Below are 14192 nucleotides of genomic sequence, written 5' to 3'. Positions count from 1 at the left end.
GCCTAATGCCAGGTACATACATCAACTAACTCATGGCCTGCTGCCACAAAGTGTCGCTACGTCGACTGAGGGTTTTGGATGGGGCAGCATTCTTTTCTTTCATTATTCTTTGTTTTTTCTTCTTTTCCGAAAAAGCCATTTATTATAAAGATAAGCAAAACTAGGAATTAATTACTGATCTATATACGCTATAGTAGATAAACATGCATTCATATATCCCTATAAAATTGTAATATATATATAAATATATATTAGGTTATTACAGAAAGCATGTTTGATCGCTCTCCTTGTTTGACTGCACATAAAATAATATTTTAGACAACTTGACCACAGTTATTTGCATGTTCAAACAGTTTAAGTGTTTTAAAAATGCGATGAAAGAACTAAGCTTAACTAAACCAAAGAGAAAACAAACAAAAAATATAGTTGAGAAAAAGAGTAGTCAGATTTCAATTACTGCTGTTGTCTTAGAAACAAGATTGATTCACCTAAGGTTGTTCTTGCCAAACTTTTTGCAGTAGATCTTATTCCAACTTTTAAGTTTGAGAAAAGTATTGATATTAAAAATGGCTGCGCAGCAAAAAACTTAATAATTCCAAGCAATACACATGGAATGAAAAGTATGCTTTTGAAATATTGCAAAAAAGTCTGATTTAGTTGATGACTTTAAAAAGTTGAAAAAAGCAGACACTCGTTTTTCATTATCTTTAGATGAATGGACATCAAAGAAAAATCATCGATATATGTATTTAAATTTGCATTTTTTAAAAGGACAGGTTCAACCTCTTGGCATGTTAAAGATTAATGGTTCTATGACAGCAGAAAAAGCATTTGAAATGATTATAATAAAATATAAAGAATTTAAAACGTGATCAAGATATATATATATATATATATATATATATATATATATTAGATATATATATATATTAGATATATATATATTATATATATATATATATATTAGATATATATATATATTAGATATATATATATATTAGATATATATTAGGGTGTCCCAGCCCCCCCTTATATTCTAAAAAAGATCTGTTCATATTCTTAAAAATTGCTTTTGGTTCTCACAAACAACTTGGTTAAATTCTTTTAAAATTATATTGGATTTAGTGGGAGCACAAGACACTTGAATACTTACCAAGTATTTACCAAGATATTATTAAAAATTTTTTTTTTCAAAAGTATGTCATGTTGGGTCTCAAAAGAAGTGAAATTATATAAAATTTTCAAAAATAATAATCATTTTATTACAATATTTATATTTTAAAGTTTATTGCAGAAAAAAGACCTTTTATAACTAAAAATAAAAGAAGTGTATTTTTTTGTTTATAATTCCCAAAGATTTTAAATAATAATTTTTTTACAAAATGATTGTTATTTTTGAAATTTTTATATAATTTCACTTCTTTTCAGACCCAACATGACATACTTTTGAAAAAAAAAAAATTTTTATAATATATATATATATATATATATATATATATATATATATATATATATATATATATATATATATATATATATATATATATATATATAGAACTCTTATATGTTGTCCGAAAGTTTTTTACATATTTTGTTGACAAAAAGTAAAAAGTAAAATGCAAGACCGGAATTTTTTTTTTTAATAATTGATAGACTGCAAAAAAATAAAAATAAAAACATTTTATTAAAAAAAATAAAAATAAAAACATTGTTTATATTGTTAAAAACATTCAAAATGTTTTTAAAAACATTCTGGTCAATTAAATTTGCGTTTTCGTGGTTTTTTTAAAAAACGATTAATTTGTAATTAAATTAATGGTTTTGACTTTCGTCCAACACGCAAATGTTGGACAAAAGTCAAAAGTAATTAAAAGCGACGTATGTGTTGGCGTAAGAATCACTTTTTTCTTTCCGTGATTCCCAAATGCAACAAACTATATATATATATATATATATATATATTTATATATATATATATATATATATATATATATATATATATATATATATATATATATATATATATATATATATATGAATATATATATATATATGTATATATATATAAATATAAATATATAATAATATGATATATATATATATACATATATACATGTATTTGTATATATATATACATGCATATGTTTTATATTATACATATATACATGTATATATATGTATACATACATGTTTTATATGTATACATGTATATATATGTATATATATGCATATATATGTATACATGTTTTATATATATACATGTATGTATATGTATATATGTTTACACACACACACACACACATACACATAAATGAATAACTATAAATAGGTGTTTAGATAACATCTTTGACATCACAAGAGTGCTGCTAAATTGTCTGAGGGTTTGGCATGGGGCAGCAATCTTTTCTTTATTTTTTTTATCTATTTTTTAATTTTTTTTTCTTCCTTTAGAAATGCCGAATAAACTAATATAACAAAAATAGGGTAACAATTTGTTATCTAAACTTTTTATTTCTCTCTACTTTTAGATATTGATTAGGAAAATTCTGGTGCAAACTACATTAAATAAAAAAGAAAAAGTTTGAGTTCAAGATTGACATTTTTTTAATTTTTTTTCCAGCGTTTGAGATTACATTTTAACTATACAAATAGCTAAAAACTTGTTGACTTGATAATATAAGTTATTTTATACTACAACAATTGTTTTGTTTTTCATAAAGCTGAATTTTAGTATTAAAAATGTAAATAGAAAAATTACACAATAATACATAGTTATAGAATAATTAGTAAAAAAAGAAATTTTTCTTTTCTTTTTAAACACAGATATGCACCGCAGAGAGACTTTTTTCCCTATAATCCTTTGTATGAAATACGATGTTATATCTGTAAAGCATTAATGACAATATGGTTAAGTTTGCAAAGCTGTTTATATAATAAAAGCATTATTGTTGTAACTAAGATAAAAAAGTCATTTAATAAATAACTGCATAATAAACTGCAATACTTTTTTAAAGGCACAGTTATTCCAAAAAAAAAAAAAAATTAAAAAAGAGCACTAATTTAAATTACCATTTTTAATCAGATTGGACAAATGATTTTAAACAAAACTGGCATGCTTGGGAATGTCCTAATATCTTCATATATTGCTTTTGGAGATTATAATTATAATAAGTTTTATGGTTATAAATATGTAAACAGCTTGTGTGGTGCGAGAATCTGTAATTTGTAATTGCTGCTCATAGACTGGCTTTTGCTGTTTCTGATTTTATAGTTCCTCCTATTCCACTACATAGGCATCTTCTTTGGAACATATTAAAGAATTGGTGTTCAGCCTTTATATCATGATCTTTAAGGTAGTAAATAAAGTTGAATAGATATTTGTAATTTTTGTATTGAGACGCTACACAATCATTGAAGTATTTCATTTTATTGATTGTCGGTAGTTTAATTTTGACCATAGGGAGTAACTTTTTGAGAAAACAATAAACTGATGTTTCTTAATGGCTAAGATGGTCAGAAATTATGCAATAGCATTCACATTTAATTTTAAAACCAACTCTTAATGTATTTGAAGTGTTTTAAACTCAAATTATAATCATGTGCAAATTATATTATATGCATAAAATTGAATACATATTAAAATCTTATCAAATTGAATTAAGACACTGATTATATCATTTAAAGAAAAACTGATTGTATTCATTCAGGGAAAAGTTAAAAATATACATCTAAGCCACAGGACTACAATAATGTGATAAGATATAATATAGGTCTTAAATTTTTTTTCAGAGATTGCCTATATGTAGAACTTCCACAGTAAAAAGTTTCATAACTTATTTCAACTGTTTACGCTATTTTCAATGTTTGCAAAGTGAATGTAATTTATCACACTTTTCAAAAAAAGCATTACTTTAACAAGATACTGCAAGTGTTTAACTAACATTTAATGCATAATTTTGCTTTTTACCACAGGTCATTACCCTAATTAATTATGCACTGCCTATCTGTAGGTATTGAAGGGTAGCATATTAAAGTTTGCAAAATTTTTTATAATATTAGGATTTATTGCAACTATGGAGTACAATAACTCAAAAACTGTTTAAAATCAGTCAAAAACACCTGCAAAAATATATTATTTGGGTGAAAAACTATTACTGTACAAAATTTCAGGTAATCACCTATTTTATTTAAAAAGTTACGGTCTGTCAAAAATCAAAAAAATCTATTGTAAGCTTCAGATGCTCAAATTTTTCCAATTTTGGTCAATATTGATTCGATCATAACTTTTGAACAGTTTAGTCAATCGACCTGAAATTTTCAGGATTGTGTATTTTTCATAAAATTTGTGGGTAATCAAAATTTGAAGCAATTCTAAGGTGGTACCCTGGGGACCATTAGGTGATTTGACATAGAATAACCCACTTTTATGTTGTCAGAGCCTCAGAATTAATTAATTCTGAGGCTCTATATTTGCCAAAGTTGAACTTAATTAAGTTCAACTTTGGAAAATATTGACCCTAATTCTGGGTCTGCATATATAATTTTGTAACTGCTGATAATGAGTTACAACAAATATAAATATTAACAAATAAAATAATGAAATCAACTAAGTTCAAAAAATTAATAATAATAAGTAGTGAAATAGATGTGAAATAAATAGAAATCTGAAAATATTTACCCAGCTTCATTGCTCACAATTACTAGGTCTTTTACTTTAGTCTTTAAAAGTCCAGCAATTAAATTTTCAGGAATTCCACATAACCCAAACCCTATTTTGAAAATGCAAAATAATTATTTAATACAAATTATTAAAATGCTCTAAGCATAAACATAGTTACAGAATATAAACATAGTTATAAACATAAACATAGCATATAAACATAGTTATAAGCATAAACATAGTTACAGAACATAGTTACTCAGATAACAAACCTCCAAGGAGAAGTTTTGAACTGTCTCGTATATCTGCAACAGCTTCAACAGATGATTTGTATACTTTAGTGTAGTTTTTATTGCTGGTAGAAAAGGCCTGTATAAATCAAACAATTACTTAAGGTGGTGTTAATATGCTTAAATATGCAATAAGCTTACTTGCTTAAGTGTAAAAGTCTTTTGCTAACTAAGCAACTAAAGTAACAAAGTAGCTATGGTAAAAAAAAACTTTTAAGATCTGTCAACTTTTTGACTAACTTTAATCTAAATAAAATAATCTAAGTACTGACATTTTGTATATGCATATAAAACTTGATTGCAAAGAAGAGAAGAAGAGTTATTGCAATAATAAAAATCATTAAAAAAAAAACTTTTATAAAAAACTGAAAATCAAAAAAATTATAGCTTAAAAAATACTTTTAAAATATTGTTTGCTTTCCAGCAAACATTGTTTATTTCCAGCAAACTATTTTTTTTATTATTCATATTTACTATTTCTCATCATAACTATTTAATTCCTCACAAATAAACTCATAAATTCATCTTCACAAATAAACTCACTAACTCCCTTTTATTCTTAGAAGTTAGGTCACTTCCACTTTAGGGAAATCTTTAACAGTGTCATTAAAAAAGACAAGTCTAATATTTTATCATAAATTAATATTTTGTCATAAATTGGTCTGATCTTATTACCTCTCCAAGAAATAATAAAAAACTTATTAGCAAAGATCTTTTCTTCTAACTCATTGCTTAAATCTGATTACTTTTAATATAGTCCCAACAACATCGCTGTCACTGTCTTATAAAAGTGCAGTTCTCTCTTTATTGTGGTCACCATTTTCTTCATTTACCACTGATTTCATTCTCTTTTTTTTTTAATCTCAAATTTGTCCTTACATGGAGCATTGTTGTCATTTTTGGACTGGTTCTTCTGATGCCCTTTCTTTTTTAAACAAGGTTCAAAAATGGATTGTAATAGTTGTACTTGCCCAAGCTTGAGCCTCTCGCCATTGTCATAAAGTTGCATCTCTTTCTCTAAACAAATACTACCATGATTGCTGCTCAAGCAAGCTATCATCTCTTATTCCATCAACCTAAACACAATCTTACAGCAGACCAGCAAAATGTCTCACCATAAAGCTGGTCTGCATGCTTTGTTTCTTTTCCTTTATGCTGAAACTTGAAACTTTTAGTTTTCTAGTTTTTTCCTTACACATCAATCCTTCCAAATTCTCTCCTATTTTCAAATTTTTGTGACTCATATAATTGACGGTTTATTTAAGTCTTTTCTTAATTGTTTTCTTGCTCTTCAATAGTATTCTTTGCTAAATATAACTTCACAACTTAAATAGTGGCTGTTTTCTTGCTCTTCAATAGTATTCTTTGCTAAATATAACACTATTGAAGAGCAAGAATATACAGTGAACATACAATGGATTTTTTTTCTTTCTAAGTAATCTTTCTTGTCGGACGATTACTTAAAAAGAAAAAAACCCATTGTATGTTCACTGAAGTTGATCCATAAAACAACTGTTTTTTTGTTGAATTTTGTTCATTTGATGCAATATTTATAAATATTCTTAAAACTTAAAAGATGTGTATTAAGGCGGGTCAAAACCATACTTTTTTTTAAATTTTGACAAGCAGCACTATGTGGAGTTTTTTAATTGGTATAAGAAACTATGTAGACTAATTTTATTTTACACCCCCCCCCCCTAGGGGTTGCACCACACACCCTAATTTTTAATCCCATTTTTTTTTTTTTGGGTATACATTCTATTTATATAAAAACTTTAAGCAAAAAAAAGTTTTCAATTTCAAAATTTTTAACTTCATCACCTTTCAAAATATGATATCATTGTCAGCATAAGAACTTTTGCTATGCTACTATGTAATTTTTTGGTTTATTCTATTTGTTGCATTTTAGTCTCTATACATAGTATATTTATTGTTTGTATATATATTTGCCTACTTTTTATTTTTAGTAATTGAAAATAAAATATAACTAATAATAAGCAACACATTGTATTATGGCAACTAGTGATGTACCGATTAATCGGCATCAGCTTAATCGGCCACTTTTTGTACAATCGGAATCGGTATCGGCATCGGCCTTTTTTTATTAATTTACCGATATGCATTACCGATGGCATTTTAATACTTTTATCCTGCATTTTGATTATTATTAAATAATAAATAATCTAAACTTTATGCATCGCTTAGAATTTTTAGAAAAATTGTTTATTTTGACTTTGTTTACAGGCAAGTTTATTTATTTGGGTCCAAGTATTTGTTCACCAGTATGGATTACATGAAAAAATTTACCCAATTTAAAGCTCTATGGCTTTATTTCTTCAAAACTTTAATAATTAGTTAATTCATCGGTATCGGCATCGGTATCGGCCTTTTCCTATCCATCGGCATCGGTATCGGCATCGGCCAAAAAAGTGTTATCGGTACATCACTAATGGCAACATTTCATACTCACAGTAAAACTGACAACTTAACATTTGGACAAGGTTCTAAATTTCCGACTGCAGTGATTCCTACAAAAAGAGAAGTTGTGAAATATTGCTATTATGTTCGTAGAAATGAAGATGCTAAAGGCAAAGGATCAAGATCTGCTCATGAATGTTACAGATTAGTTACCACTGAAATTGAAAATATTTGGCATAAATTCAGTTTCCAACAATCGAAACAGAGGAAATATTCTCAAAAGTATGTAGATTAATGAAAAAAAGCATCTAATTTAAATGAAACTTCAAGACTTGGAAGAAACGCTAATTTTAATGACAAATTGAAAGCCTTTGACAACATGTTTGACATATGTTCATGCAACTGTTATGATTTAGGAGTAGAAAGAGAGAAATGCAGATGTACTTTTAAAGTCCCAATAAAAGAATGGAATGTGTTTGTTGGGCAAAAGAAACGCACAAATCAACTTGGACTACTTGATCGTGCCACACATCTACTTTAAAGAAAACTGAAAAAAGAAAAAAAAAACAATTTAATACACATACAAATGTTGAGAAAGACACTGATAGACAAATTACCGATGACAATTTTTATGAATCTGAGGATAATATCATATTAGATGAATCTAATAATGAATATGACAAGCTATACAAATCTAATGTCTTAAAAAAATGTAATAAAAATAGGTTTCATTACAATAAACTAGCAATCATAGCAGATCGTTATTGTGTCAGTTGCAGAGCAACTGCTGCTACTGTCAATGCTGCTCTAAAAGACACGGGTATACTAAATGAATCATATATGCTTGATAGGAAAAAAGTAGAAAGAGAAAGACTTCGTGTTGGACAAAAAAATGTAAATGAGAGAAAATGCAAAAATTTGAAATTACAATGTATTGGTTTTGATGGTAGAAAAGACAATACAATAATAACTGCAGGGATAATTAAAGAAGAACATATTACAATTGTTAGAGAACCAAGCAGCAGCTATATAGATCATCTAACACCTGATAATGGAATTTCTGATAATGGAACGCTGCAATGCTAATAAAATTCTCCATTTAATATTTGAAACTGGCAGCAGCGGTTCTCTAAATGCTCTCTTATGTGATGCAACTTTAGTAAATACTGGAAAATTTGGAGGAGTGATAAAATTAATTAAAACAGAACTCGATAGACCAATGCAGTGGCTCGTTTGTCAACTACATTTGAATGAACTTCCCTTTAAACATGTATTTGAGTTGATTGATGGAAAAACTTCTGGCCCTGGATCATTTAAAGGAGAAATTGGTAAAAAAATAACAGAAGACTTAACTAATTTAGAAGTAGTTCTTTTCAAAAATATCAATGGTTCTTTTCATTTAATTCCAGATAATATCTTTAGTGAATTAAGTTCAGATCAAAAATATCTTTACAGTATCTGTTTATCTATTCAATCAGGAGATGTTTCAAATGAAATCTCTAAAAATTCTCCCGGAAACATTTATCATGCTCGGTGGCTCACAAGAGCAAATCGTTTTCTATGCTTATACATTTCTACAGAATAGCAAACAAAAGAACTTATTGACTTGGTTACAATAATTATGCAATGCTTTGCACCAGGATGGTTCCAAATCAAATCAAATTATTTGGCAATCAATGGTGCTCAAAATTTTTGGTATATTTCTCAACTAACGGGTGATGCGGAAGTTATTGGACAAAATAAAAACGCCAATAACTTAAATAAAAAAACAAACTACTATTATATTTCTTTTAAATAAAGCATTTATCTTTTAATAAAAATATATTGTTTTTATATGAAAAAACACCACCATCTGCAATTGATCTAAATTTTGCTCTGACACCTTTCATATGCGACTGTAAAAAGTTTAAATCAATTTCTTGTAGTTTTAGTTTATAATGCGATCAATCAAAACTTGCTCTGTTGAAGCTTGCCAATATCCCTTGTAAACCTTTTGTGCCAAATGACCCCAAAAATTTTCAATTGGTCGTACTTGAGGCACATTTGGGGGATTGGATTCTTTATCAACGTAATAGACATATTGGTCCATCCAATTTAGAGAATCTTTAGAATAATGAGAACTTGCTAAATCTGGCCAAAATAAATAGTTAAAGTCTCCATGATACTTGTGAATAAATGGAAGAAGTCGTTTTTCTAAACATTCATTAATATAGACTGATGAGTTGATCGCTACAGCCTTGGAAGGGCGAAACAATGGCTCGGACATACCATGGTCAGATATGGCTATCTACATTAATAATTTTTTTGGAAATTTCTCTTTTCCTATAAAACGAACACTTTCTGGGCATGTCTTTTTGTTGTTTGTGTAGTATTCAGAATTTCCAGGCATGTTGTCCCCTGCAAAACAAAAGTATTTTTCGTCATCGATGACTAGAAACGATTTTGTGTAAACTAGTTTCCTGATTCTTTTTTTTGCCTTTATTTGTTGTTCTTTAGTGTATTTTGGAGTCTTTACACGTTTTCTATATTTAATATTCATTTTTTTTAACTGACAACCAAATTGTCGATTGATTTAAACCAAATTTAAAACCTATTTTTCTCTGACTGACCCCTTTTCGATTGTTGACAAGTCTCGTTAATTCGGCTTTCTTTTCTCTAGTCCAGGATGTTGTACGACCAGGGTGCTTTCTATCAGAAAACGATTGAACAGTTTCAAGTCTTTTTAGGTTATCATATTGTAGTTCGAGCAAATCCTTCCTTTTCAAAATGATTTACGATTTTTTTTTATATTTTATATTATGTTTATTTACAAAAAACATTTTTAGTTGCTTTCGAAAAGATTCTCGTTCAGCTGCATTTAACCTCATTTTAAATAATTGTGCTTCAAATAATAAAGTTTATATTTTATAGAACGTTTATGCCTAATCATAAAACCACAAAAACTAATTATTATGCTCAAATAATGAAATTAGGATTTGTCTGATAACTTCCACATCACCCGTTATTTAAAAATGCAATTATTGATGTAAAATAAAAGGAGGTAATGGAGCAAGTTTTGAAGCAAAACTCATATTTCGCTAACCCAGAGAACATTTTATTGGCGATGATAAGTGATGAAAGAAAACAAGTTAGAACTACAACCATTGAAAGGATACTTAAATCCAGGTTTACTAGCGAATCCAATAGACATTTCAAACTTCCTACAACATTAAATCTTGGAGCCATAGATTATTGTGAATTAATAAATTGGGACATCGAGGAAGTTCATTCACCACTTTTACTGAATGACTATTCAAATGAAGATATTTTGAAAGCCAATGACACTCCATTAAGTATCCCAACATATCCTTGTCATAGTCAGAATATGGAAAGAATATTTAGAGTAGTCACAAAGGCATCAGAAAATAGATATGGCTACAAAAAACGTTACAAATGTGTAATAAACCTGTTGGAGTCCAGGGGAAAAATGCCTAAATTTGATTGGAAAGCGCAATGGAAATAAGACATTTATAAAAATATACATTTTTTTGTAGCCTATAAAAATTTTTCATTCTATTTTTTTTATATTTCTAAAAGTTTTGTTTTTTTGCCTAGAAAAGGTAAAATATATGAACAGAAAGTATTTTAAAGCTTATATCCTTTTTAAACATCTTGAATCCCCTATTCTAATAAAATACCTAAACAGTATTTTAGTAGAACATTTTTGTAGTATATCTAAATCATTACAATTATATAAAATAAAATAAAACAATTATAAAATAGTAATATATAAAAGTTTCTTATACCATTTTTTCTTTAAAATGCTTAAAAATCAGATTTTGTGTGCGACCCCTACGGAGGCTAGCACAAACCTAAAAATATCCTATACATCCTATACACATATATAGAAACCCTCCGCAATATGCTGCTTCTTAAAAAAAAAAATTGACCCACCCTAATGTGTATATTTATCTTTAAAATCCAATTAACAATGATTACAAAATGTTTTCCAAGAACATTACCACAAAGTATTGTCTAATTAACCCTAGTTTAACCCAATGAAAAACAAGTGTTAATGTCACTTTAATGTTTAGAGTTTCTAAAAACTTTGTTGCAAATAAATCTAAGTACATATAAAGTCAGTGCATTATTTTAGCTTTCAAAATCTAGTAATATAATAATTAAGGCTAGAAACATGTATTTAAAAGCTATATATAAATTTAAAGTATTAGCTAAGTAAAACAGTCATTATATTAAAGTTTACAGATTACTTATAAATATCCATAAAGTTTACAATAATTTATTTTTTCACAGTAAAGAGGAAAGAACTTTTTTTACATTTGTTTATTTACTACAATGAGATTTAGGACCAAGTTGTTATTTATAGCAAATTGGCTTTTTAGAATAATTTTGTTTATTAGAATATAAGAAGACTATTTAAACAGTAAATGCTTAATGTCTTTTTTTATAAAGCACTAAAATATATTAAGCAGGTATAAACTTTGTGCTTTTAAGTTGAAAACTTACAAATAGGATATAGAAGTCAGGAAATGGGAGCAAATAAATTGTTTACACAATATAAAAATCAATCGAGTGTCATTAAAAACCTATTCAATTTTATATTTATGTATTTCAATATAAAATACATAAGTATAAAAATAAGAGTTAAAGTTATATAAAATCTTGCTTATATGTGGTGAGGTAGTAGAGCACTCCCTTTGTAAGTGGAGACTCATTTGTCCGGGTTCATACTCAGGGTTAAATATTGAGGGTTATTAATATTCAGGGTTAAACATTCAAAAACAAAAAAAAAATACTTTTTCTTTAATGTAATTTTCCATGGTTTTGCCTCAATTTCACAACAAGTTTTAAGGTCATTTCAAATTCATAATTTTATAAAAAAAACTGTAGGTTTCTAAAAAAAAAGGTTCCAAAGTCTATATACTAGGCATAAAATATAAAATGAATACATAAACATAACCAAAACATAAATTTAAAAAATTTGTTTTCTATTTTAGCAAATTAAAATGATTACACTGTATTTACTTAAATATATTTCACAAGCTTTTTATTTATTTTTTATTTTGTGTTTTATATGTTTGCTTGAATCTCAACAATACAGTATATTTATTTATATATACCTTTGACAAAAATTAAATAAAACCAATGACTTTCAGTTACTTTCAAACCAAAGTTCATCTATTTTTTATATTGGAAACTGGAGATACCAAAAATTAACAAAAAAGTCACATCTATATATATATACCTTACTATATGTCCGATCAATCCTCGCGCTGAGGATTGTAAGTTCACTTCGCTATATTTAGTTAAACCCCTCAAAGTAAAATTAAACAACAAAATTGTGTTATTAAAGCGATATTAAAGTAAAAACAATACTTATAACTCTAACGCTGGCTATAGTGACTATATTATCAGTCAAGTTTAGTACCGAAACCATAAAAATCTTACCAAATGTTGGGGTTTTATGACCCAAGGTTGAAATGTCGACGAAAGGTATTGAGTTAATTTTAAAGCTCTACCATTAAAACACCTTGCTTTAGTTATTGAAGCCATTGTCGAACAATTTAAAATTTTTAAAAAGTTCTATTGCGCACGAGATTTTGTTGATAAACAAAACTTTGCGAGAATGCTCCAAGGGCTGGAAATTTATAAAGAATTTCTATTTATCCGGGGGTTAAACATTTTTACTATTATTTAATAAGAGTTACTTATAAGGTTAAGAAAAAGTATATACTTACAAGTTCTATTTTAAGAAATTATTAATTTTTTTTAATGTTTAAATTTCAATTTCAAATTTCTTATACAAAACAATTACAAATTTTATTTTAAAAAGGCTACAAATTTATTTTAATGTTCTTAATCGTGTTCAAAAACGTGACAGCGCGGATTAAACGTGAGTGTGTACACGTACCATTACTTCCACGTTCTTTAAAAACTTTTTCTATAACACTATAAAATATTCATGGCTACGGCGCCACTTAATTGTGTTTATGTTTTAGAAATGCCGTAGAAGCTTGTTTTTGACTTTTAATAACAAATTTTAGGGGTAAATATTAAGGCGAATAAGTCATTTAAAAGATCAATCAATTAAATCAATTAAAAGAAGCTTATTTTTAACTTGTTGTTTTAAATTCGAACATCATTGGCAATCTAAACTAAAATGTGATTAAGCTTTGTATAATAATATTAATTAATATTTTGAAGATTTTTAACATATTTTCGTCCCGACAATAAAACCATAAAACATGATTATAACATGAAAAAAGTAGCAGCGCGCGTATGAGCAGAAATCTTCACCATTTTCGGTAATCCATCAATGGATCTAACTTTTTTTTTAATTTTGATTGTGTGTCTGTGCGTTTATTAGATTTTAAACAGCATTTTTCTATAAAATATATAATTTACAATATAATATAAAAAGAAATTGCGCGAACTCATAAAAGACAACGAAGTCTTGCCGTCGAAAACCGCCAATTTTTTTTCGCTGGCTTTCGCCATTTTTATGTTTACTAAAGTTGTTTATTTCTCTAATAAATTGTTCATAATGTTTGTTTTAGAAAACTTATTTAATTGTTTGATGATTTTATTAGTTGAATAAATTTGATTTACCTCCTGATAAGATTAATACACTATAATTGATGAAGAGTTTAATGAAACTCCTCATATATATGATTATCTAATACAATGCAAATAAACGAAATATTGTTGCTCTTAATAAAATATATAAAATAATTTAAATTATTAAATTTATTATTTGCCGCATATTTACTATGAGATAATAATTAGCAATAAAGTACATAATATGCAAGTTCAAATCTCACTCA

General features: G+C 27.0%; 1 protein-coding gene across 1 annotated transcript in view; it reads right to left on the bottom strand.

Moving 5' to 3' along the window:
- LOC100209501 (succinyl-CoA:3-ketoacid coenzyme A transferase 1, mitochondrial) overlaps nt 1-13006 on the bottom strand; it is a 51986-nt gene extending 38980 nt beyond the window's left edge. The window contains exons 1-3 of the mRNA XM_065801407.1: nt 12817-13006; nt 4933-5029; nt 4679-4769 (exon numbers count right to left, since the gene is read on the bottom strand). Of these exons, the coding sequence (XP_065657479.1) occupies nt 4679-4769; nt 4933-5029; nt 12817-12921 (293 nt within the window). The 5' untranslated portion in view covers nt 12922-13006. The remainder of the gene's footprint in view (nt 1-4678; nt 4770-4932; nt 5030-12816) is intronic.
- Between the last annotated feature and the right edge of the window lie 1186 nt (nt 13007-14192).

The sequence above is a fragment of the Hydra vulgaris genome, chromosome 07 (assembly GCF_038396675.1).
Source record: "Hydra vulgaris chromosome 07, alternate assembly HydraT2T_AEP".
In the NCBI taxonomy this organism is placed as follows: domain Eukaryota; kingdom Metazoa; phylum Cnidaria; class Hydrozoa; order Anthoathecata; family Hydridae; genus Hydra; species Hydra vulgaris.
The sequence above is the reverse complement of the archived record's forward strand: the minus strand, read 5'-3'. Positions and strand labels throughout refer to the sequence as shown.